We start from the raw sequence: 27,539 nt of genomic DNA, 5'->3' as shown, positions 1-27,539 counted from the left end.
GAGGGCTTGATATTCATCACAAGGAATTGGAAATATCTCTCCAGTGAAACTGGTTACTTGATTTGTAGTAGCAAGCATTCTTAAATTTTGAACAAACTATTCAATTACAGATGTATAGACATATGTATTCATATGAAATATGACAATGTACTGAGAGATTGAGATAGATAGGAATAGACAAAAAGGAATATACAGGAATTCTCAAACCCAGAATAAGTTAAATAGGAGATGCCCTATCCCTCAAACTTGTGAAGATTAAGACTCTCTTTCTGCTCATATGCTTGAACAAACCAATACAAATGTTGAACTGGGTCCAAATATACACTATTAAATCATTCTTTTGGAAGGTACACATCCTTCCAAAAGTCGTAGATATCAATTTTGGCGACGTTGATAGGATATTTTTCTTGCAAATCCCCCAAGCATTGAAATAACTGTGGACCTCCAAGGATCTGAAAAGAGCTCAGGAAAATCTCAAAGTATGCAAATCCAGGGATAAACTTGCTACAAGCTTCCAAACAAACTGAGTTTTGAACAATCCTGAACTATTACCAAACTAATATTATGTGCCAAAAAGTGTTCACAGGGCACAGTAGACTTAACAGTGTAATTCAGTGCATACCTGTGAAATTCATCCACCATGGTTTGATAAAATAAATTAATGTATTTCTTCAGCTTGGACGTAAAGCTGCACATTTTGAGTCCTTCAAAGGCTGAGAGCATGGAAAAGCCCAGGCTGCCTCGCTCTCATCCAACTTTCCAGTCCTGCACTTAATCAGATCCATTTGGGTCAAGCCCGGTTTCCATTAAAAAGAAAGGCCAACCAAACAGCATCCTGGGGAAACTATTAGACCACTGCAACGTGTATGCACCGTACATGAGCAACGAGTAATATGAAGAAAACTATTTGTGTCATTAAAGAGCCAATTGTTTTTCATGAATTGCCTGTCTACATGAACCTACATCACCCAACAGCTATCATCATTAGCATCAAAGTCTGAAAACAATGGCAGGCTATGTACCCATGGGTAACAAGTTGTTCAGCCATGTGCTTCATTTGGAAATACCATCTGAGGCTACAGAAATTCACATTATTTTCAGACATCAATGAGAACAATGTTAGCCGCTGGTGGACGTAGATTCATTTTGACAGCAAACTCTATAAGAGTTTGCATAGCACATCATTTATAAAACAGAGATGCTGTCAACACAGAAAACGAGAGCCAAAATGCAGGGAAAATTTTTTTTGCATTCTATAAATGCAGATATTCCAAGGACCTTTCATTAAAGAGTACAAAAGGCGATGATCCAGACTTTAACCACAACAAAATAATTACTCCTATTTCTCTGAGCCAGTCGTCTTCGGTTTCTAACATTTGTGTCTTTTATAGATCATAATGTTTACACAGCATTGCAAAATCCAAAGAGAAAACGCTTCAATTGAACGAAAAGTTGAAAAGCAGAAGGCACCCTCTAGATCTTAGTGCCTGGCACCTGCCTTCTAGATAAAATTAAAAATGTATTTGCTGTAATTACATTTAAGGCTGGCTTTGAAAATGACATGAACTCAATCTGAAGATGTCAACAACTTAAAAGACTACACTTCCTCTTTATGACAGCATGCTTTGAACACTGCACTACAGTCTGTTGAAGCGACAACAGCTAGTTAATTTGGTCTAGAGTTACAAAAATTGGTTCAATGTGAGCATTTACACGCTAATGTACCTGTACACTCAAAAAAAGGGTTCTTTGGCTTGTCTCCATAGGGGAACCCTTTTTTCTTCTTTATGGAACCCTCTATGATAGATGTGAAAAGTGTAAAAACTCCAAGTCTGAAACATTTTGCCCAACAAAGGACCCTTGAATGACACAGAGTTCCTATACGGAGACACAAAGGAGCCCTCTGGAACCCCTTTTTCTGAGAGAAGAAGAATGATACTGTAATAATGGCAGTCACACAGTGTTTTCAGCATACTATTCAATGCCTGTTAGTGCCTAATCTGACTGGCCCAATCTCTGCACTTCAGTCCAAATGTGTGGACAATAAATTCAAATACTGCCACAGGTAAAGGAGATGCACGCAAGCAGGAAACAATCCGCATTAGCGGCTCTTGAGGTCACTAATCCAAACAGTTCACTGATAACACATGACTTTTCTAATTACCTCAGCTGGCCAACATTCATCACGAGGAACACGAGGACCACCAGGAGGCACACGGCTCGTCTTTTGGGGGCTGTAGCTTTCAGCACACTGTTCTAGAAGGTTAAGAAAGGGAAACAATCCATCACGTTGATTGATTTCTGTTTGTGACGGGCTGTCAAATGAACATTCTACAGACCACTTTTGAAGATTTTGGTCTACGTTTACATCCTATACATTAAGTCGTACGTCATCCACATGAATTAAGGAGAATCCAGGAAAAATAACTTGCGTGACACGGGCCTCAACTGACAGATCTCAGGCCTGTGTGCAGACAGCTGCATCGTGCTGTGGGGTCAGCATTCTTACCTCCGTCACCACACCGTCCAGCTGCTTCTTTAGGGAGCCGTTCTCACTCTTAAGCTTCTCGTTCTCGGACAGCGCCACCTTCAGCCTGGCCTCCAGGGTCAGCAGGTACTCCTTCTTCTTCTTCCGAGACAGCGAGGCCGACTCACGGTTTTTTATTATGCGCTGCTGCCTACTCACAACATTCATCTGGAAGAACAGGGGCTTTTTAAGGATTTGTGAAGGTCCTTGCACAACGGTTATGCATGCAGAACTGAAACAAGGTCTGCTTCATCTAAACAGCTGACATAAACAAGGAGGGACTGATGAATTGACCCTTTAAAGACAGTGAGATAAAGAATGAGAGAGAGAGAGAGAGAGAGAGAGAGAGACCTGGGGAACAAGCACTTGTTTTCTCCATTGCAGCCATGTTTGACTGAATCCCAGGATACAAAATAAATCCTGAATGGTTAGGATTTATTTTGTACTCCATCAAAATTACTAACTTTACTTCACCAAAGCATCCTCATAGATTTTCTTTTTAAAAATCTCATATGGAAACCACAAGACAGTCAATTCAATAACCTCACACTCATGCCAGCATACACAATAATGCAGAGAGCAGAACACATGTGGCTGAGTGGACATGGTATTAGAAGCCAGATCATTATGCTAAAGAGCTGGAACTGCCAGCATCTGGAAAAGCACTGTGGCTGTAGTTCATGGCCTATACTGGACAGTGTAACTGTGATGACGCACGTTTATGGATTAGCCCAAATCTGGAAAAAGTCAGGTCTAGAACATTCTCTGGCACCTTGGTACCACTCAATTCACAGATGTTACACTCCTTGGCATCCACAGCACTGGCATGTCCAGCTGCACATAATAGGTGTGGCTCATGAGGTACGGCGTATGGCATTTAATAACAGATACACACCCACACAGATGATATGCCAATAATAGCTGTAGCATGATGTGCCAAAATACCTCACAATAAAATATCCCAAAATCATTTTATCATATTCAGCTAACGTCTGCACCCTGACCTGAGACTGGAAACAATTACATTTTAAAACAATGCCATAGACAAAACTGAAGTAACGGCTCAAGTAAACAAATTGAACTTGTAGCACATGCCAGTATCAGCACTCTATAGTGTCTCATCAGTCCTCACTGGAACAGAGTGCCTTTACTTGACAAGAATAATAGACAAGCTCAATATGAGGCATGCATGAGTACCTGCTCGTCCCACAATGTAACTATTAAAAATGTTCCAGGCCAGTAAAAATATGGCATTTGTGTGCACAATTGTCATCAGGCTTGCTCGCTTGCTTGCTTGAGTGAAATGAAGGGGTGGAGGGAGTGTCAGAAGGAAAACATCTTTTCTGAAACAAAGGCTTCTTTTGAAGTACCGGAGACAACAACCCAAACCAAGGACCTGGCACACCATACCAATGAATAACACTTGATGACTGAGGCACAAAGGGGAAAAGAAAGGCAATGTTTTGATTATCTTTGCGGGTCCTGTGCACTTCAGATGTTCAGGTTGCCCTTGAACTGTGCAAAGTATTTTCCGCGTCTTTTTATATTCGCCCTCGAACAAAACCACCGTGTTGTACACAAACACAAAATGTATACATGGATGTCAAAAAACCATGAAACAAACAACAAACCGAAAGAAAAATTGATTTAACAATCTGATTTAACATGTTAACCTAAATATAATGGTGTGGCACAAAAGTGTAAAATACACATTTTTTCTAGCAGTCCTGTAGGACCTCACAAAAACAGGTATTTTAAGCTTTTGAAAAAGTTGGACTGTGGCTATCAAAAGTTGAGCTATACTTTTTTGTATGGTGGACAAATAAATACTTTTTCATCCACAGTCAGGCTTTCCATAGAACCCAAGCTTTGCAAACAAACAGCGAGGGATACCTTTCCATATTTTTAGCAGTTGAAACCTCCGGCTTCAGTGGAGTCCTGCATTAGCCATGTTTTGAGGGCAATCTGTAAGAAGAGTTTAAAGCACGCAACGCCCCCCCAGTGATTACTCGGATTCTGAGCACAGTGTTTAATTCTGTCTCCTAAGAAACCTCTTCACTCTGGGAGCCCTGCCATTATGAGGTCCTGGGAACGAGAAGACTGTTTAGTTACCATACTCTGCAGGGTTTACGGGTACCGGGGTCCCATAATGGGAAAATGGCACTTTGCGAAATTACAGAAAAACATCCCACGCGGCACTCCAGCGGTCTCGACAGAGTCGGCAGAACACATCACAACACAGCGTCGAGACCATGTGCCTGCGGATCCACAGGCCCTCAGCTTCCTCTCTACGTCTCATCGTTAGCACTGTGTTTAACTGCATTATATGCACATTAAATGCATCTGACTCACTGACGTAATAAAAAAAAACATTTCTGTCACAGTTATTTCAACATTGCACTGTTTCACAGGCAAAGCAGTTTTGACTTCTATAAAGCTGTCAAATGTCCTATGCACTAAGGTCTGGTTCAGCCTGTTATGCTATACTAGTTTACACCCCCCAGGGCATCTGACTAAATCTCTCACCCATTACATCTGGCGGTTCTCTACAAATTCCTCAAATGTCAACCCGTCACCAGCTGCTTGAAGCTAACGGCATTTTACATCCCCGCTGGTGCGCTTCGGGGACACGGAGCCAGCCCTCACAAAACTGCAGCTGGGTTTCTGGGGATTCGTGCTGTAAACTGAAACAGATCAAGCAGCCTTGAAGCTATCGTGTCCAACAATTCAGCGTGTATTCTTTTATTTATTACAATTTTTATTTTAAGGCACAGAACAAATCTCTCAGATGTAAGCAGTAGCTTTTCATATGATAATTTCTGTATGGGGCAAGAGCTCCATTCATTGCATGAGAATGATATCCCACAAGGACCGCCAAAGAAACACAGCACTACCTGCACGACTGTTCGTAATGTAATAATCATAGGCTGTTCGGACCAACTCATCTTAGGCAAGTGGCCCTTTTTAAATATATCACCTGTTAAAATGTGTCATAGGATGAAGCAACAAATTCAATAAACACCTACAGGCTTACTCTGGTAATATTGCACAAGCCAAATTGGGGAATTCTATCATCTTCCATCCATTCAAGCATTACATTTGTTTTGGCCTTTATCTCACCATGTCAGCCAACGTCCAAGAAATTTGGCACAAATCCTCACTTTTACAGACTTCATCACACCCTTGGCAGTTTCTCAATCTGGACTTTTTTGGTCAGCATTAAGGCCAATTAATAAGGTTACCTTTAAAATATTCAAGCCGTAAATGTTACAATGTATTTCATAAAGCTAAATGATGATGTGACACATGACAGAAAGTTACCGCAAGACCCATTTCTGTGGATCACTAGACCTTCAGCGGGGATGTAAGCAAGGCAGTGGTACGATTGTACTTCTGGCTGTAAGCCTTTTGAACAAACATGTTTCTTGGAGACCTTTGAGAGACACCGACCCAAACTGCAAAAATGCACACGCAGCTTTAACCAAATCTAACAGGCATTTCCAGCCGGCTCAAGTCAGGAGAATCTGCCTTCTCCCACTGTGATATAGCTGTTCCCACTGGCCAGGATTAATCTGCTTCTCTGCCACGTATGCACAAAGCCTTCACTATGAAGTCTTAAAACAAAAGGCCCTTTGAAATCCACAAGAGGATGTCTCTTGAAACATAACAGACACAACCGATGCTCTGAAAACTGTCAATTGGAAAGAGGAACCAGCCACAAACAAAAATACAACAATTATGATGGATGTTAAATGAATTTGTGAGCGGATAAGTGTTTCAAGACATGTTTTAGTGTACTTTCATAAATCAACATTATGGCTTTTTATAGTAAAACTTTATACAAAGGTCATATGAACCACGTAACCAACAGATATGAGGAGGACAATAAGAAAATGCAGAAAAAAGGATGAAATATTCCATAAGTAATAAAAAATAAATGAAAACTAGAAAACAGTTGGCTTCATTCTATAGCTCTTTGACTTAACAGTCTCCAATGTGTATGGTGGTGGTGAATACATATTTTTAAGGAACCTACAATTTAAGTTGAAATTCGAATGGACACTTTCCACAACAGCTCAATTATAGTCTATATCCAAAATACAATACATATCTGATAAAAAAAACACATTTCTCAAAAATTTATAACACATTAGTTCTTTACAAAAGACAGTAAAAATTCCTTCACAAACAGGTCATCACATACAAAAGATCTTTGCATGTTGAGAAACCACCAACTTGTATAAACAAAACAAAAAAAAAAACAAATTCCCTCTATAATTGCGATTTTTAAACAATCTTATTTTGCTTTTCACTTTTCTGGGTATTTGGACAGTAACTGTAAGTTATATAATCCTTTCCCAGACCCCATTAAACTGGCCTCATACATGCCATTACGTTGCAACAATTATGTAAACCCAGCAGGCAAGTAAGAAAATAACAAACACAGTGAGCGTACTTAAAACATCAGTCCCTGCAGATGCCCTTACATCACCCCAGCAGAGCTGCAGACACACCCCCCATCTGTCACTACAACTTCTATTCAAAATCACTGCACATGGCCAGGGAACTGCTCAGTGAACTGCTGTATCCAAGGTAAATACATTCCCCTCTATGAAAACACATGAATTATTTTTTTAAAGGCATTGTTCATCAAATGACTCAGCCATTAGATGTTGTGTTTCCTGAAATGTAATTCTAAAGCATAAAAGCGTCTCAACCGATTACTGTAAAACATGTTTAAGTACTGAGGCTGGTTCCTTATAAATAAATCATTTATGAAATAGCGGTGATATGCTTATATTTTCATGTAGATGGATCGACAATTGCCATCCATCAGAAAATACACAGCCAGTGTAACAAACAAGTTAACCCAACAGTGAATTGTTTTCCTTTACATAACAATCAAATCAAACAAAAATGTATAATAGAACTATATATAAAAGCTGAAATGCTGAGAATGTCCCATCATAATTGCAGTGCAGCAAAAATGTAGTGAAATGAAAATCATCATCCAACTAAATAAAAATATTTTCAGCCTATATGAAACCTAATGTTACCATGCAGTACTGTTTGATATAAACAAGGCAGTGAATCAGTGAGCTTTTAAACAGTGCTCTGAACGCTATTCCAAATAACAGCATCATGCTATAAGTTTCTTTCTAAAAGAAATGCTAGCCTTCAGGTTCCCAATAAAGGAGATTGCAACCCAACCAGCTCTGAGTAGGTGGACTGTAAACATTACAGAAAAATACAATGAAAATCTTAGACAATGTCTAATCCCTCCAAAAACAAACTTTCTCAGGGTGAGTCACCAGTTTTCCCAAATTCTCTTTAAATGCATGTTATTCTCTGTATAATTTCAGTTAGCGTGCAAGAACAACTGAGAGAGGAATGAAGCTTGGTGCTAATGAAATAACGACCTATAGCCTGGTGTGGTCTTTGCATCGATGACTGAGAAATGACACCTGGCATCTTAAATAAGATTAGTGCCTTTCTGTCTTTCCTTCAGTATTTCAAAGACAAAAACCAACGGTCTGAGCTGCGCTGAATTTGGAGGAAGGAGGGTCAGAGAGTGTTTATACAACACAAACGAGACACTAACCTCATCACTCCCAGCCACTGGGGTGTACCGTTACTTTATGACAACATATCAGGGGAATGCGACTGTTTTTCATTAGGACAGTTTGGTGAACGCAGACCGTTAAACTGGGAATTGGCTGGCTCGATTTTTTGACAGATGCCAAAGAGAACATACAGTATTAAGAGTTTCAGGTTGTACGATAATCCCCTTGCCTAAGAACACTGTTGGACAGGCGAACTAAATCTGCCGAAAACCTTGATCAAATAAGGGAAAGGAATATACATTCTGACAGGCACAGTAAGCCTACCTCTTCAATAAAGACAGTACTTTCTCAACAACAGCGTCACGACTGTCATTATAACCACTCTGTCAGTTCTGGCTTTCATACATTTCTACTGTCTGGGATCCCAAACCGACAAAAAGATCAAAATGGTACATCATCTCATTAACATGGTATGAATATTATTTCTAGAGTTCTTCACACGACTGGCTATTTGCCTCAAAATGGTATTTAATGAATGACTTTATGGGATGCCCATTAACAACATCTGCCATCCCGTTCCACACTTCTCTCAGAATGAGACAGACCTTCATATTTTATTTTTGCAGCTTAAATTCAATCCAAATGGGCAGCCTTGAACCACTTAATATAAAAACTCTACCATATGAGGCTTGAGGTAGTCCCAGTTATTGATGACAGGAACAACAACTAAACAAGAAAGATGCTCTACTCCCTGTTAACTATGCCATATTATAAATGGCCAACCTTGTATATGTTTCTCTGCAAAGTTAAATTGCAAGCTTAATGCAAGTGTCCACTGACCGAATCAGACACTTCCATCAGAGTGAATGAGAAAACTCACATCACCAACATTTGTCCAGCACACCTCATCTCATGCCCATTTTTACCTTTCAGCACATGGCAAATGGTATTTTTTTACCAGTGGCTTTAGAAATAGGGAAGACAGACAATATTACTTTGCACCGTGCTGTTCATTGCCTTCCAGGAAATTATCTACATTTAATCATCTTCATTTTTGTTCAACAAAACTACTGAAAGTTGAGAAACTACCCATTCCATAGGAAGGAGATGTTCACAGAACTGATCAAAGCTAACCGTTTTCATGACTGGATCTCAACTTGGATCACATAAAAGCCATAATGAGAAATGGAATGGAATCCGCAGTGTATACTCAGTGGGGGATAACTGCGCGGATCTGAGAGCTTTTATTGTGAAGCAATCGCTGCCGGGAACGAATCAGCGCGAGATGGAAAAAGCTGCCCTTTCCCAGCACACAAACACACGCAGAACTGCAGCTCGCGCGCCAAGACCCACCCAACGACAATTAACACGGAGACGGCACGGCACGGCAAACCCAGCCCGCGTTTCACGGGTCCGACCGCAGCTTAAAGCCAACCAGGGCCCGGCTCACAACTTCCTGATGAACGCGGCGTGACGCGCTCCCGGTACGAGGCGGAGAGAAAAACACGCGCGGCGTGGCTCACGTACAGCGACGGGCGGCCGTGATCGCGCGCTCGCATCCGGCCTGCCTCAGGCCCCTTACGCCTGGGAGTTCTGCTGCGTGTCCACAGAGCTGCTATGCGCTAACTCAATTAGGAAATGCCACAGGGGGCTTCATGGGCTCCCTCAGGCCCGGCTATGCACTGACTCATCCATGAGCTCCACAGCGAGAGATGCAAACCTCCCAAAGAGCAGGTGCCAACAAGTTCCAAGTAGGAAGTACGCACATCCAAAGTAATGCCAGGTGTACAGTAGACTAATGAGAAAGGGCATCTGTGTTGCAGTCGCTACTGAACTGAAGGTGACGTTTTATTGTTCAACCGCGAATGCGTGCTGGTATCATTTATCCTCATCACAAACTACAACTACCATCTACTAAGCAGCGCTGTGGCACACTGCTGCAACCTGGGGGCTGAGAGAACAGAGCAAGTGCAGTGATGCAGGTCCACCACACGGCGGCGCTCACACTCACATCTCCGTCCATCGCAGCGTCGCTGAGGGTCGTAGGCGTCAGGGGACGCGTGACGGCTGCCGCGGGGGAGAGCGTCGGCACAGCGACCAGGCGGTTCGGGAAGGACAGGACGGGCGGGGCCGGTGCGATCTGGGGGCCCCGCAGGTGCAGCACGCCGGCCGGCTGCGGTAGCACCGCCGGACGTCCTACGGAAAGGAGGGAGCGGTCAGGGAAACGGCAGCGCAGCCTCTGTCTCCACAGCCAGAGCGAACCTCACAGCACTTCACCTTTCAGCCGGGCTGGTGAGGTCAACTAGACACTAAAACACTTCCCTTTATGACAGCGCTGACTGCCTTCTGACAAGTACCTGCTCAAAAGCAATGCATCACTTAATTAAAATACCAGATCAGAATGCACACAAATAGAGCAGTGGAAACACCATTTCAGTTACACTCAACTCAGTGCTTCCCAATCCTGTTCCTGGAGCGCAACCGCTTTTCACTCCAACCCTAATAAAGCACGCCTCATTCAGCAGCCAGAGATCTCTTTGAGCTGCTAATTAGCAGAATCAGCTCTGCTTTGTTAGGGTTTGAAATGAAAACTGACAGGATGATAGATCTCCAGGAACAGGACTGGGCAGCCCCGATTAAACTCAGTAATTATTTAAACAACACATCAAATAAATGATTAAATATGAACATAATGTCATTATAAAGTAGTGATTTCCTGCAGTAAAAAAATGAATTCATTATTTCATAGATGTTACAGAAGAAGGACACCGACAGACAAAAGTAAGGAGCAGAGTGGGGCTCATTGTATGGAGCACCAGTACAGCGAGGTTCAGAGGAGCGGGGAAGTGCGCGCCGCTGAAAGGGCTCCCCCCGCTCCTCTCTGTGGGAACAGGCAAGGGGGGACAAAGAGCGCGGTGCGCAGGGTCTGCCACCATCCCCATGGCGATGGAAGGCATGTCGCCTCCCCGACGGCCCGGAGTGGAGGCGGCCTTTCGAGCGAGGAGCGCTGAGAAAGTTTACTCGGATCACAAGCGAAGATTCCTTTCTGCCCGGAGAACAGAAGGCTCGCGCAGGAAGGGGGGGAGGGGGAGGAGGAGGAGGAGGAGGAGGAGGCCTCCTCTCTGAGAGCGCAAGGGGAACTCTGCACAGGGTCAGGGCTCCCATGTGCCACGCGCTCGTTGTCACCGAGCGACCAAGCCACACCCCCCCCCCCCCCCAGGTGCCCCAGGTGTCCAGTGATGGCTATTCTGAGACAGCGCCCACACAAGTGCTTGAGTCAGTGTGCACACCCCAACTAAGCACTCATTCGCATTGCATTCACCTTTCTAGATCAGAGCAATGGCTGACTGTACCCACTTTAGGATACTGAGAAGGAAAATAAATAAATAAATAAATAAATAAATAAATAAATAAATCACTCAAAGCCTCACAGATGTTAATGTGAAGGTCAATGCAGTTACGTAAGCATTCTTGGCCACCCACCTACTTAACCGACACACAGACACACACTACAAGATTTGGCTTTGGCGTTCCACAGGCCAAACCTGTTTTAGGCTTCCTGGTACATGCAGAGCCTTTGGCTCAGGCTGCTAACTCCCATGCTCAAACGAACAGTCGATACTAACAGGACGCCGCTGTGCTATCGATCCACAAAAGGAGAAGGGGCGGAGCCCGTGGCCACGGTTACGCATCCTCCCTCCCGGCCCAATTCCCTGCATCCCCAGCAGCTGCGCTGCAGCCTTCTCCCCAGTCATGTGGTTGGCGGCCCTGTCCCAGCGTCCCCTCGGTCAAACGCTGCCTGCAGCGGACCAGCGCAGGAAGCCCCGGGGCTGCTGGGAACGCGGTAATCAAGTGCAGCTGATGCGCCGGACCCGCTGGCTCGCCTGGAGACGCAAGCTGCTCGACGCTTAAGCTCTGGGCTTTCTTCTCCGAGGCCAGGACCGAGACCGGCACCCTTGTGTGGTATTACAGGAGCCCACACAATGGGTTATCCCCTTAAACATGGGACTAACCCTCAGACAACACTGCGCAATCTGCCTCCCAGTGAACATTACCAACATTCAGAATGAAAGGCAAATGGGTCCTAAGCATAATAAATAGAGAAGGTTATTTTAATTTAAGGGTCCTCAGCAGGAAATAACTGTCAGCCGCATTTTCACAAGTAGCCGGATCGAGACGGGAGATACGTTTTGCATGATCTGTTGTAGGTGACTTTGAGTCCGGTTTACTGTGGGGAGATCCCATGCTGTATAGACAGGTGAGGTTAGTGTGTGTTTAAGAGAAGTCTCGGCTGTTAAAGTGGATAGAGAATCAGACACTAATATAATCTGATTCTCTGCTTTAAGATAAGCCAATGTTCCGCAGAAAAGGAGCCACTCAAATGTGTCTATGAAAAGCAAGTTTTTCTTTGGCCGTAAATCTTAATAATAATGTGAAGTGTCAAAAACAACAGCTTTAAATTTAATTTTCTTTATGACCAATGCCCTGATGACTCAGGAGAGCTGTGGCCAGGTTAAACATATCCAGCACCATTAGAAGAAATATATTAAAATGGCTGAAGAAAATATTTCCCTTTAAAACCCTTCCAAACCTAACACACGTTGTGTATGTCAAGGGCAGTCTCACTTGGATCACTGGTGGACAATGATAGGAGCTCTGTGGGCATATTTTATTTCACCGTTGAGAGTAAATACAATCCATGGATCAGCTCCCACGAGAAAGCTTATGAAATAAAGCCAAACGAAGAACACTTTCATCTTCCGTTACACCCATATTTATACAACATCCCTCCTCGACATTTCATTGACCCGAATATGGCACGATTTTAAGAATCTTTCATCAGCCTGATTTAAGCATATTGCCACACAGGAACACACTTGCACGGGCAGTACAAACATATTTGGCCTTTCATATCTGAATAATAACTTATTATGCCATGAATGCCAATGAATGTGTTTATATTTTGTATGTACGTTATATCATTGGTAACAGGACAACCCTAACACATATATATATATATATATATATACACACACACACACACATATATAAAATTCATTTTAAAAAGATGTTGGAGTGACATCTACTGGTCATTCATGAGCACTCACATTGTTAATTCCCTCTGCCTACCTGTAGGCGGTGCAGTGGCTTTGGGAATATATCTCACTCTGGTAATAACAACTGAAAGAGTTACACAGCAACTTGGATGAAACTAAAGTCACTGCCTAAGAAAAAGCTAAAATGTTTTGAGCTCAGGAGTGTCATAGTAATAGAAGTGCAGTCTAAAAGTAATCAGGTTTGGCAAACTACTCATTCCTTACAAGCATGTCCTTTCAATGAGAAGACCTCAAACAAACTAATTCAAGAATTAAATTGTTTTGGTGCAAACTAATAACAATACCAAATACACTAATAAATCAGATAGAATCATCCGTATTTAATTATGGTAAACTGAGCATAAAGCTTTCTTTAATGAGGGCAGGTCTGTGTAAACATTAACTGCTAAAGCACCATCCACCATGAGGCAGAAGATTAAAATTATTTTCAAAATAAGGCGTACGTTACATTTTCCATTACGAGAGGTATCCACAAGAAAAACCTGACAGCAGTACTGGGATCGGTGAACAAAATAAGGAGATAAAAGCAGTAGAGTGTTCACAAGAATTTCCAATAAATGAGCATGACATGAACTGCAGTATGTGACAGACCGGCGCTTCATTACACCACGTCATTTTCAGTTCTCTTCCCAAAGAAATGCCTCAAGACTGAGAACTGGGAGCAGGGTGAGTGCGGGCTCTTACCAGCAGGAGGCGCTGGCTGGATGCTGACAGGGGCTGGTTTGGCGACAGGGAGCACAGCCTGGAGGGGCTGGATGATGAAGGTCTTGGCCTGGAGAGGGGCAGCGGAGTGGGGGATGGGCATGGCCATGATGACCGGTTTGGGCCGGATGGACACCTTGGGGGTCAGCTGAATGGGCCGTTTCTGAGGCAGTGAGGATTTGACTGCAACAGCACAAAAACATTTTAAATCAAACGATCACAGATTGACACAGATTGTTTCTGAAGAAAATATGAGGACTTCCGCTGTGCGAACAAATATACCTGATGGTCAAATACTTGAGATACATGGACCCAGAAATGAGGCTACGCTCACTTCAAGGAACACGGTTATTCGTACTGACATATTTCAAACAACTTGCATGTGAAAATTCATATTGCATAAACAATTAGAATAAGGGTAACAGAGATAGAAGTGAAAATGGTTCTGGAAGGTTCCATTTGAAATCAGCATTAGCAGCGATGGTGGTGCAGATTAGGGTTAGCTGGAGATGGAAGGACATCATGTCCCTCACCTCTGGACTGACCGGCTCTTCTCTGAGGCTTCCTCCCCAGGGCAGATTCGGAGGAACTGAAGGACTCAGGGGACATGGACGCAGGGGACGGCTGAGACTGGGAGGGAAACGGCTGGGACTGGGGGGACAGCAGCTCGTCCTGTGGGAACACGACACAGGGCACAGAGAGCGTGAGGAGCGCCCCCCGGTTCCAGAGTCCTGCTCCAGCACCTTCACAAACATACCTATTCAGTCCACATTCATTAGGGCCCAATGGTTTTGCCTCAAAAGTGCCTTTGTAAGGCTTTTACAGACCACTGTCATTGTGCGCTCACTGTCGGGGCCGTTTGGACAGCATGGGAAGAAGAAACTGCACATTTGGTCGGGTCACCCGGAAGACCGCGCTTTTATCATCTCTTTTTGACAAGGCTGCGAATCCAGCTGGTCGCCAAATTATGCTAATATTGTCCAAGTTGTCAAAGGCCTTTTATTAATGAGGAGGCACATCTCAAATGGCCTGCGGTTAATTAGTCTGACGATACGTTGAGGAGATATTAAGACGTTAATCAACGCGCAAAGACTTTTAATTAGCCACTCTCACCAAGTGGGCATTGTAACAGATTCCGCCCGCCTTCCGAGCGCAGGAGCAGCTGGCAGAGGCCGGCGAATCCTGGGCGGGCTCCATCTGGGAGGGCTCCTGGAGGACGCCAGCCTCGCCAGCGGGCGGTGACACTGACAGCCACGTGACAGAGAGGGAGCGGCTCTACTTACGGACAGGCTGCAGGGGGACAGAGCTTCCACTGAGCTGGGGGATGACACGGAGCTCAGCGTGGGGTTCGGGGAGAGGGAGCCCACGCTCATATCGGCATCTGTATAAACGAGACCGAGGAAACCGTCACTGTGCGTATGCAATTAAGAGGGCTAAGCGTCTATAATTGGACAGCAAATGAGGCTCTTGCAGTAAATTCTGAATAGTATTTGCATGTAGCAATACTGCATATAGATAAAAAATGTTTATCTTCGCTGATATACGAAGAGCTTACCTAAACAAAAAAAAAGGATGCAAAATTAATTGTATACAGTGTTTTTCAATGGCATCCACACATTTAACTGAAACATTTTGTTCCAATTACTCTTTAACATCAGTGGGGTCAGCCACTGAAATCCCTTTCCCATGTCCTAACCGTCAGTCCGCTTTTAATTACACAGTAAAGCTTCAGTACTCACCTTTAATCTAGAAATCTGAGAGTGTACAACAAGCACACTATCTACTGATTATGCTACGGAACAGTCACACAATAGCAGACAAGAAGCATGCAACACAGAGCACATTCACAACTGCACCATCTGTGAACATGTGCAGCGGTGGAATTGCCTTACAGATCACCTTTCCCTCAGCTCTTCCTGGGTCACACTAAAGGGTTGCTTATAAAACACTGGACAATGGCCTGCACCTCTTATCCCGCACAGGTGCGGCTCTGTGCGTCTTAAGCCGCGTTTCCACCAAAATTACCCGGAACTTTCAGTCCCAGGAACTACTTTACCAGGAACTAAAAGGTTCCTTCAGCCAATGGTTGTCTGCGTTTCCACCGGGGTCTAAAGTACCGCGAAGATTAGGCAAATTAGCCCACTAACGTTGTCGTCGGTCCATCTGTCATATGATTTCTTCTGTAACCCCATACTACCACCGAAGTAGCCTACATTATTTTCTAATAACCGGGACAGCCCGGAGGGGTTTATTCCGCTTATATACAACGGGTTACCAACAATGACTATATATGGTTACTTTTGTATTTATTGATTTTCATATATCCTCTCAAACACATTCATTAACAGCAGAAAACATTCACACGTTGTAAACAATTTGCTGTTTTATTACTTTCTCGTCGTCAATTCCATATAGGCTAATCGCAGAATGACAAGAATAGAACGAAAACTCGGACTTGCGTGAAAATGTAAATTAGTAGTGGTACAGCCACCGTTTGCTTTCCTTCGAAGTTACTGCTAGCCGAGCAGCGAAGTGTGCCCTCCAGATGCGAACCATGCACCATAAATGAGTCCATAGTCTTCCTGGTCTTTTCGTGGAATTGAAAAATGGCAGTAAAATTGAGTGAAATTACGGCAGTCTGAAAAAGCTAAAGGGAAGATTACTTGAATTAACCTGTTATTTTACCCGGATAAAAAGTGCGGATGGTGATTTCCAGTTTGCTTGTACTGTATCACCAATGTTAATTATGCAGAACTACCGCATACATCACATAACTGTATCAAACGTTTTGAGTCAATTACAACGGGCTAACAAAGAAAATCCGGAAGAAAATATTCAGCAACCGAATTAATCCGTTTGAATGTTTTGGTAGCCTACGTAATATGCTGTCCCAGCACGAATGCTTAGCATTTTATAAAACGAATACTAAAGCAAGAAAAGAACAGAAGAGCACACGTTATAATTCCAAGACGTTGACAGGCTATAACCAAAAGTTTGGCTACTGCGCCGCATAACATACAAGTTTGATTTGAAGTTATTATGAAAATAAATTGGTTTGCCGCTGCATATTTTCAAACATGGCGGGTAATGGCGGAAAATAAATACAACACAAATGCTACGAGTACTCGACCAATCAGAAATGTTCAGCGCTGCAAGCTCCACCCGAAAGGTTCCTGTACTTTCGGAAAGTACTACCCCCCGAGCAGGAACGTTTTGGGGGGTAAAACAAAGCCCCCAGAACTAAATTTAGACCCTAGTTCCTGCGGTGGAAACGCACTGAGTTCCTCAAAAGGTTCCTAGTTCCGGGGTATAGTTCCTGCGGTGGAAACGCGGCTTAAGGCAGCTGCCAGGAGTCCAGTCAATCGGCCACTTCTGCGCTGGTCAGGTTTTACGCAGGTGGGGGTTGAGTTACCTGTGCAGCTGCTGCTGGTGTCTCCACAAGTGCCCGAGGTCCAGAGAGGCAGGTCCAGGCCCAGGTCCAGATCAGGGACCTCTCCAACCTGAGGGACAAGCAAATCTTGGTCCTATTTCCTTTGATATCCTTACAGATCACACAAAATGATGTATTCCCTGCATCTGTGTAGTTCATTCTACTACCAAAACCCAAATTCAATAATAAAGGCAAGGGTAACTTCACCATAAATTTAGAAACAAATGTTCCTCACTTCTTCTAAAATAGGGTTCGGCATTGAAACACTTCACCCAAAAATGTATTTATTTTAATGCATTTAATATTTGTTTTTCTTTGGTGGTTTTGCTGCCTGTTTTATGCTCTCTAGGACTCAAACAAATCCCAAAATGCATTGGGACTTTTCTGATTAATACCGGTTCCAATTTGCTTTATACAGAAATCCATACAGCATTTCATTGTCAGCTGTAATAATCAGAGCCTAAAGGAGACCAGCAAGGTTTTTATTTTACCCAAACACTTATTTATGTAGTTTTGCTCTTTTGTTTGAAGCTTGCTTTCTGGTTGGCTTGCTGGCATTTCTAACACCCAAATCAAACACAGTTATCTTAAGCTGCTTGTACAATGTCACTGAAAATTACGATGGCACTCTAAAGAGCAAGAATTAGAGAAATATTCTTAATTCCGGATGTGAAAATACTGAAAGCATGTGGGCTCAGATTGTGACCGCGTTCAGTGGTTGGTACACTCACGTAGGCCACATCCTCCAAGGCTCGCAGTAGCTCATCAGCATCCCCCATGTCCTCCAGCTCATCAAAAAGGCTGAGGTCTGCACCAAGAGACGACCAGAAACCACACAATGTTATCATAAAGTATGCATTGCAAAAGTCATTGGTCAAGGGTTTTAGCAACAACTAGCATTAAAAGATTTATTTGGAAATACAGCTAAAAAATAAAAGTACCATACAAATCTAAGAGCGCTTATTAAGGCACAATAATTTTAATGTACAGAAAAATCTTAATAAATGGGGTGCAAAGTAAATGAACATCTTGAATGCACCTTGATAATGTTTTGAAAAGAAAGTAAAATTCAGTAATAATTATATTTTAATTATTCTCAGTTATACCGACTGTCACAATCCCAAATCACAATACAAACTTTCCTTTGATAACCTCTTGATATTTCACCACTGAAGCTCCCACACTCTCAGTCATCTGACAGTACCTGGTTCTCAAACAACAACCTCCTCCTCAGCACTTCTGTATTCAAATACCCTCCCCCCCAAATCATACCAGATTTTAAAACCGCTCCTTAGATGGATTATCATAGATTATATAGTCCCAGTGGATACAGTTTAATAGCCTGGTTATAAAATAGCATGGGAACTGAGACAAATTACATTTCAATCTTAATCAATATTAATATTTTGTACTTCAGATACCGTTGGACAAGTACTGGATATCAGTATGGGTCCAGAAAACATGTGCAGGTCTATGAGCTCACGTTTTTCATACTCTCGTTTATATTTGATCTAAAGCTATTTAAAGGTGGTGTTATAAGCTATTTCATTGCAATCTCACAATGCACTACTTAATATAACTGTTACTGACTCCCATGTTACATTTCTTCATATGCATGGGTTATCGAATGACAACTCAACCGGGGCCATTTCCCAACCCCCTGTAATTTTGTTATCAGTTTTTTTTCTCCACTTTATTCCGAAACCTAGATTAAAATATCCATAAACTACACAAACCTTTTTCAGGTAGCCAACAACTTTGCAGGTTTATTCTATTTCTAGCCGTTAACCTCAGTTACTTTCGTAACACCTGTTCACATTCTCCAGTATCATAAACTGGACGCGTTTTGTACCTGGGTTGTTGCGTAGGGTTCATGATGTTTCCAAAATAGTCCTCAATTTCAGTCACTCAGTAAAACAGTCATTCTCATTGACGCCAAGCTCACTAAATTTCCTTTTGTAGCAATAATAGGCAGCCACCTCCCACTAAACTGGTAATATAGCCACTGTTCTATTATTTTCGAATGCTTGTTTTAAGATGGTTATCTTGCTAGCGTTTGCTACATGGATAATATTACGTGTCACATTAGATTATCCATATTGTATCTTGCTGGCTAGTCATTTAATGTTAGCTATCCTTAGCTAGTCCGGTGAACAGTTCGTTTTTTGGAATGTTTTTCAACATTCCAAGTCAGTGTTCTAGAACTTATTTGCTTTCCATTACCACTAGTGATTGTTACACCAGCATTATAACGTTCAGTTAAGAAAATTATAATCACATATTTGTGATCTTACACTTTAAAGGGCTTGGAATACCTAGCTAACGAAGGCAAGCTAATAACTGTGTGGATGCTGTTGGCCACTGATGAGCCGAGTTTCAAGCACTTAAACTGTAAATAGACATCGGCTAGCTAGCTAACAATCTAATAGGAAACGTTAACGTTATATAACCTCAACCTCCGGTGCTACTTACCCCATTCGCCATCTTGGTCGATACAAATATCTCCTGTATCGCTATTCATCCCAATGTGGTGTTGGTTTACGTGGTTTTCGAAGTCTAACATTAAATCTGACGCCATTCTCTCTTGAATACATTAGGTACAAATACAATTTCAGTATACTGTTACCGTTACTTGTTAAGTTAAATCTCTTCTACAGCCAGACCATATCTGTCACACGCTGTTCCTGTTTCTGATGAAAATAATACACGTCATGTTTTTTCATTAAACTACGGAAAGCTCTGGTGGACAAACAGTGTTTTGTGTGTGTGTGTGTGTGTGTGTGTGTGTGTGTAAAAGCAGTTAGCCTTGTAAACCGTAAGTGAAATTTCACAAAGTTACATCAGAAGTTTGACATGAGTTGTCTCAAAGAATAGAACAGATCGTTTTGACTAAATACAAGTACAAAGGAGTTTAACTCATAATGTTAAGACCGCGGAATATGTGTCCTAAACATATTAGTTTGCCCTTCTCAAATGGGTAAAGGTTTTCTCAAATCAAAATATATATATATTTTTTTACAGTGGAGTCTGCCTTTGTTTTGAATCACATATTGTCGATCCACATAAAATCAGGAAAAAAGATTTTCTCTGTTTTTATCTTTAAAAATTCATAATCCAACAAAAAGAAAGCTTTTGGCTGTGCTCGGTTTTCAATGTTATTTGATTTAAATCAAATTACAAACATAAAAGTGTTATGGTCAGTTCATGAAATCAAATGAATATGATGTTTTTTTTGCTTTAAAATCTATGGTTTATGCAATATTATCAATCATACAAGTTTTAGTGGTTTGCAAATAACAAACAACATAGTTATTAACTGCAATGTTGAAAGCAATAATTTAATGACAATCATTTGAATTATAAAATTGTTATTTTTTATTTTATTTTTTCAGTGTCTGTTGTGGATTGCAAACAGCATAATTCAGCTATGTGGTTTGAGAAGAAATTATTTGTATTTTGCGATCTATCCACTAAAAACTATGTTTTATCCCTACAGTGTGACTTTGGCGACTGAACTTATTTTTCCATTTGCATGGCAGCTATTATTTATTTTCTAGACTGATAGCATTATCCAAAGCAAAGACAAAATTTTCTGCACTAGAGATGCACAGTTTTTTGTTTATGGTAAAAAGATGTACCAAATGGAGCACAGAAACAAAATAGAAAGTCATACTGGAAGGTCCATGGCTTTTAATGTACATCTTGGGAAGAAAGGTAAGAAATGCAGTTCTGCTGCTGAGCTGGGGGATTGACAGCCTTCAGTGCTCCAAACATTTGAGACCTATCCTTGGGGAAAAAAATGCTGGTAAAACAAAGAAAGAAAAAATTATATAGGCTGATTATTCATTCAGAACACTTCAAGATGAACATTGTTTGATCAACTAACTTGGGGCTTCACTGCATGAACACAGATTTGATGGGATATAGGGTATGCTTTTTGTGATCTTACAGGCCACTTGCATCTCTGATTGGCTCAGGGATCCCTGAAAACCCTCCAGAATTGCTGAAGGGGCCCATATACCGACCAGGTCCCCTGTACACCGTTCCAAATCTGAGTACCCGATTGAGTTCTATTGGAGATCGATAGATTGAAGGGCAATCAGACCATTGTGAATAACTTTCAACCGGGACTGTCATGAGTGCCCACAATTGTTCATACTAGTTTGTCAATCATTATAGTGTGTGTAATTCATGTTACGTAACAGCGTGATTTACAAGAAACGTGTAATTAATAATGATTCACTGTCGCTGCTACGGTGAATGCTGTTCTCGGTTGGACGTTATTGGTGCAATTCCCGAACGAGTTGATGAGAATGATGAGAGAGAAAAGAAAACACAAAAACAAAAAAAAACTGTTGACTTCGCTGAAACGGTATAGCATGTTTCTCACCGAGTAAAAGGCAACACGCGAATAGAACCCACCCACCCGATTTTAGACGCTAGGCTATGCTAAACCCATTAACCCATGCTCTCAACGCTATGGTTTTAAATGCGAAATGTTCGGATGACCGATAAACCAGGTGTTTGTCTGTGCGCGGTGTGCAGTTTTACCAGCTGCACAGAAGAGCCTTTCAACGGTAGGCGTGACAGCCTCAGTTCGGGCTGCATTTTGCGTATTCACCACAGAACAGTTCAGTAGCAGACCTAGCCTATTTGCCCTTTGTTACCATCTTGCTGGGTCCATGCAATTGGAGTATAAGAGCGATATTAAGACGTTTGCACAACAGCTGTCGCAGCGCTGTGCTACTTAATTTTCCAGGAATTAAATGGGCCTCTTTGTTTAAAAGATGGCCAAAGAGAATTTAACTCCATTGAAAAAGATTAACTGTACCCGGCCCCAGCATCTGGCACGTCGATACTGATAAGAGAACCTGCTGTGAAGAAACAGAACTGCTAATTATGAGTTGCGAACGGGCTGATTCCCCAAGACGCACCCAGGACAGATGGCAAAAATGTAGCTCTGGACTGCACCCGCTGGGCCAGACAGAATGGGCCAGTCCTGTGCAGCGTGTTACCAAAATGTAGTTCGGTTTTCAGAAGGTAACCTGCTTTACAGGGCGGTTCTGGTATGTCTGAAGTTAAATATTTTAGGCAGAAGAACTGACATTCAGACTAAGTCTCTAGTCTTCTTGTCCCCATTTCCCTTTCCGAGGACATCCAAGTCAGAGCTCTACAACTCGGAATGTGTCGAACTGAATCCCAAGGCGTCCACCGTGTCTACGGGTTTTTGTGGTTTCCTTTAAATCAGCTACCAATTAAGTTCTTGATGAGAACATGGTGTGTGGATTCCATAACCAATCAATGACTTACAAGCTAAAGTTAGCATAACAGAACAGCAGGTGGCAACATTTGCAGCTTTTGCAATATGGTGGGCTACTGTTATTCAACATCCCATTCATTCATCTGTAGCTAGTCAGCTGAACAAGCTTGGTAGCTGTATTCATGTCTGATTCTATAGTAGCAGCTTCTTTTCCCCACGGCGACAGTTCCTGCGCTATGAAAAGCAAATTGTGGTCAATCACTCACTCATGGATGACCTTTGAGGGACATTTTGTGGGACACATGCGCAGGTGGTGCCAGCTTAAATGTGTCTGTGGAAGTGAGTTGCGCCGTGGGTCTGGACGGTTACGTGCTTGTTCTTCCCCTTCTAAGAATTATGGTGGTTGAAGACCCAACCAACTCTGCCTAAATATGCATTAGGCTATTGAAAGGGCAACATGCAGATTGAGGCTGCATTCAGACCAGATCAGTCAATACGGGAAAAACGGCAGTTTTCCCATTCCTCAGAAAGGGGATTGTGTGTTTAGGCTGCGGCAGTGGGGACCGCATGGGGTGCAGAAAAAAACCACATGCAGGAAGTAGAACTAGAAGCGACTTTTGCCGTAACGCAACCCGACGTCACGCTGCGGTGGCCAATCAAAAGGAATTGTACAGATCTTTTAAGCCAACATGAACAAACTCACCGAAGACAAATACTCAGTCACTGAGATGGGAAGATTGGCTTTCTATAGTTCAGTAGCCTACAGACCAGTCTCTAATATGTTATATGTAGTTCCCACAAGGTGGTAGTAAAGTATTCTTTGCACAGGTGTGAAACATCTGGTCCGAAAGCATTTTTTCTCCAGGATTATTTGTGTCTTTGCAATATAAAGTCACATCCAAAGAATGTTTTGTGATTACCAAAAGCTAGAATTAAATTAAAAGTTGAATTCTTTTTTTTTACAAAATGTATTCAACAGTTTCCTCACCCTTTTCATTATTGCTCTAACCATTTGTATATTGACCAATCACTTTTTGACATGACAATACACTATTGTGTAGTGTATTTTGCCATGTATTGGCATTCATTTATTAGAATTACTAAACCCGAAGCAGGAAAAATGTCCATCTTGTATATACTGTATGTCTGAACACTGACCTATACATTTTTGTTCCGAAATTTTTTGAAAGACCATAATCATTCAAACTTCAATTAGGGTCAGCACTAATGTACTTTGTTATATTACCTTTTGTGCAATCTGTGTCGCTCCCAAAAATGGTGTGCACTATTGATGAATGTTTTTATTGTCATAGTACCATTGAAGGGTGTATGTCATAAGATGTGATGTGCATTCAGGTATAACATTTATCTTGGCCTGCTTGAGTGCATTCAACTAGCCTGGGTGCCAGTTTGCTTGTTGACATTAGCTGTTGTGGGATATCAATTTCTGAGCACTTCCTTAGCCTTTAAAGTTGCTCTTCCAGTTTTGGAATCTTCTTTGCTAATTTATACTTTAATACTGCAATATTGAATAGCAAAACAAACACGCATGTGCACACACACATACACACATGCATGCATTAACACAAGGCACAAGGCTTGCAGTCAACTCAGTGGGAAGTATTCCTTTCAAATTGGGAGCGCACTCTTCAATGCTTCCCAGTATTTTAACCTGGGACTGGTGCATTCCATAGAGTGAAACTTATTCATACTAGCCCAATTTAGCAGAACTATAAAATGCACAGATAGGATTAATTACTATAATTCTACATGCAGTTGATGACATTGACCTTATATATCCATTGACAAAGTATTTTAAAATATGTTGCTATGTGTTGCAACTGCAGTTTAAATGGTAGTGAGAAGACAACTGCTCTTTTGTCCTTTCCCTGGACCAAGCTATGATTCTTAAGTGGCACATAAACATGTCACGCTGATGCCTGAAGATTAAGAGCCGGTGATTAAAATATAATCATGTAGGTATCCTCAGGACAGGTTCAGGTTTAGTAAGGCGGTGAGAGATGCTAAACGACTGTACTCTGAGAAACTTCAACAGCAGTTCTCAGAAAACAACTCGGCCTCTGTCTGGAAGGGCCTCAACACAGATCAACTACAAACCGAAAGCCCCCCACTCCACTAATGACTTGCGCCTAGCCAACGACCTGAATGAGTTCGACTGTCGATTTGAAAGACAATGGGACAGTCCTGACACCATCCCCCATGACTCCATCCACCAGCTTCAGACCACCAGCTCCTCCTCACCCACCTCAGCAGGGGCCCGGGACTTTCCACAACTGCCCACCTCAGAGGCCCCCTCCTCCTCATCTACCACAATGACGACTCTCTCCATCCTGGAGAGGGACGATAACAGGCTGTTCGAGACACAGAACCCCTGCAAAGCAGCTAGACCAGACTCTGTCTCTCCCTCCACCCTGAAGCAATGTGCCGATCAGCTGTCTCTGGTGTTCACAGACATTTTTAACACCTCACTGGATACATGTCACGTCCCAGCCTGCTTCAAGACCTCTACCATCACCCTGGTCCCCAAAAAAACAAGGACCACAGGACTCAATGACGACAGACCCGTCGCCCTGACCTCTGTGGTAATGAAGTCTTTTGAGCGCCTTGTACTGTCCCACCTTAAAACCATTACGGACCCACTCCTGGACCCCTTGCAGTTCACCTACAGAGCCAACAGGTCTGTGGACGATGCTGTAAACATGGCCCTCCACTTCATCCTCTAGCACCTGGATTCTGCAGGAACCTACGCCAGGATTTCAGTGGATTTCAGCTCCGCCTTTAACACCATCATCCCGGCTCTGCTGCAGGACAAGCTCTTCCAGCTGCACATGCGTGACTCCACCTGCAGGTGGATCACTGACTTCCTGTCTGACAGGAAGCAGCACGTGAAGCTAGGGAAACACGTCTCTGACTCCCGGACCATCAGCACCGGTTCCCCTCAAGGCTGCGTCCTTTCCCCTCTACTCTTCTCCCTGTATACAAACAGCTGCACCTCCAGTCATCAGTCAGTCAAGCTCCTGAAGTTTGCAGACGACACTACCCTCATTGGGCTAATCTCTGGTGGGGATGAGTCCACCTACAGGTGGGAGATTGACCTTCTGGTGTCCTGGTGCAGCCAAAATAACTTGGAGCTCAACGCTCTAAAGACAGTGGAGATGGTTGTGGACTTCAGAAAGAACCCAGCCCCACCTGCCCCCATCACCCTGTGTGACTGCCCAGTTGACACTGTGGAGTCCTTCCGCTTCCTAGGCACCATCATTACCCAGGACCTCAAGTGGGAGCTGAACATCAACTCCCTCACCAAGAAGGCACAGCAGAGGATGTACTTCCTGCGGCAGCTGAAGAAGTTCAACCTGCCAAAGCCAATGATGGTGCACTTCTACACCGCCATCATTGAGCTCATCCTCACCTCCTCCATCACCATCTGGTAAGGTGCTGCCACTGCCAGGGACAAGGGCAGACTGCAGCGTATCATTCGCTCTGCTGAGAGGGTGATTGGCTGCAGCCTGCCATCCCTCCAAGACCTGCGTGTCTCCAGGGCCCTGAGGCGGGCAGGAAAGATTGTGGCCGACCCCTCCCACCCTGGACACAAACTCTTTGAACCACTCCCCTCTGGCAGGAGGCTGCGGTCCATGAGGACCAAAACCTCACGGCACAAGAACAGTTTCTTCCCGACTGCAGCTGACCTCATCAACAAGGCCCGGGACCCCCACTGACACTGATTGTTATCCTGACCCCGACGGACGTACTTGTACTTAGTCTGATAACACTTTCTCATATCTTCTATTGTTAATTTGTCACTTATGTTACTGTATTTTGCCGTATACTTGCCTGTTTTTGCCCTTGCACTATGTTTATTGTTTATTGTTTGCACTATGTTTAATGCACTTTGTTATTGTATATTTATTTTATGTTTATTGTTATGCATCATCAGACCAAAGCCAATTCCTTGTATGTGAAAACCTACTTGGCAATAAACGTGTTTCTGATTCTGATTCTGATTCTGATTCAGTTTAACCTCCCAGAATCTCTCATGGACTGATCTACTAACGTTCTGTAAATGTTTCTTTAAGTCCTTGAGATTGTCCTAAGACTTAAGTAACCATTCCTTATCAAATACATTTAATATAGGGATTGTACACAGTGTTATATTTGCATGGTGAAGTTGTGTGTGCACCATACATGTGAATTCAGTTCCTACTTATGTCAACATTGCTTCAAAGGCATGGTCCATTTAGATTTTCAAAAAGGTAGATAGAGATATAATCTTTTTTGGCCTTGAAGGGGATTTGCCTTTCGCATGTACTTTGATGTTATTCAGTTTCAGCAAGCAACAAAATCAAATGTATTGTTCTGTATCTAATAGGAAGTGCAAAATTAATTTACCTTGAGAAATAAAGCACTCATAGAACAGGTATAAAGCATATTTGGATCATAACGAGAGGTTTTGTGTAATATGTTCAATATGCCTCAATATACTTGACACAAACAGGAAATTAAAAGGTTAATGCAATACAGAGACAGTTTTATAAAAAATATAAATAAAAACATCTACATGAAGTGGAAAAGAGCTCTGACATTAACTCTAGCATTGTCATAGGGAAATTGCATAAACTAGTTTTTGTTTTCAGTTGTACACTCTTATTTTAAGAAATGACTCATATAGTACAGAATAATTCATTGTAGTATTGCAGTGTATGTGAAAGTGCATTGCTCCTGTGACATTGTTTTGTTGAGTTTGTTTTGTCTATTGAACACAAAAGCTCTCCTCTACAGTTTCAGTGCTGCAATGATAAAATTTACTCAATGCTTCACTCAGTCAAATTTCAGCAAGGTGAAGTATTGGAGTTCTGGATTAAAATAACTGAAGCAGTGTTAGTGGGCAGACTAGGCTCCACAATACAGCCAATGTGTCCTG

The 27,539-nt window shown here is 42.6% G+C and overlaps 1 protein-coding gene and 1 long non-coding RNA gene across 2 annotated transcripts in view; both read right to left on the bottom strand.

The window, feature by feature from the left end:
• atf6 (activating transcription factor 6) overlaps positions 1 to 20,087 on the bottom strand; it is a 44,784-nt gene extending 24,697 nt beyond the window's left edge. Inside the window, 9 exon segments of the mRNA XM_064332163.1 lie at positions 2,165 to 2,256; positions 2,510 to 2,695; positions 10,103 to 10,287; positions 13,893 to 14,093; positions 14,444 to 14,582; positions 15,194 to 15,291; positions 17,323 to 17,410; positions 18,072 to 18,148; positions 19,813 to 20,087. Coding sequence (XP_064188233.1) covers positions 2,165 to 2,256; positions 2,510 to 2,695; positions 10,103 to 10,287; positions 13,893 to 14,093; positions 14,444 to 14,582; positions 15,194 to 15,291; positions 17,323 to 17,410; positions 18,072 to 18,148; positions 19,813 to 19,918 — 1,172 coding nt within the window. The 5' untranslated portion in view covers positions 19,919 to 20,087.
• A 926-nt stretch (positions 20,088 to 21,013) lies between these two features.
• Positions 21,014 to 22,735, bottom strand: LOC135254284 (uncharacterized). The gene is made up of 2 exons (XR_010329812.1): positions 22,275 to 22,735; positions 21,014 to 21,142 (listed from the first exon to the last, which is right to left on the bottom strand). It is a non-coding gene; the product is annotated as an uncharacterized LOC135254284 (long non-coding RNA).
• Positions 22,736 to 27,539: the final 4,804 nt, after the last annotated feature.

This window comes from Anguilla rostrata, chromosome 4 (assembly GCF_018555375.3).
Source record: "Anguilla rostrata isolate EN2019 chromosome 4, ASM1855537v3, whole genome shotgun sequence".
NCBI lineage: Eukaryota > Metazoa > Chordata > Actinopteri > Anguilliformes > Anguillidae > Anguilla > Anguilla rostrata.
The sequence above is the reverse complement of the archived record's forward strand: the minus strand, read 5'-3'. Positions and strand labels throughout refer to the sequence as shown.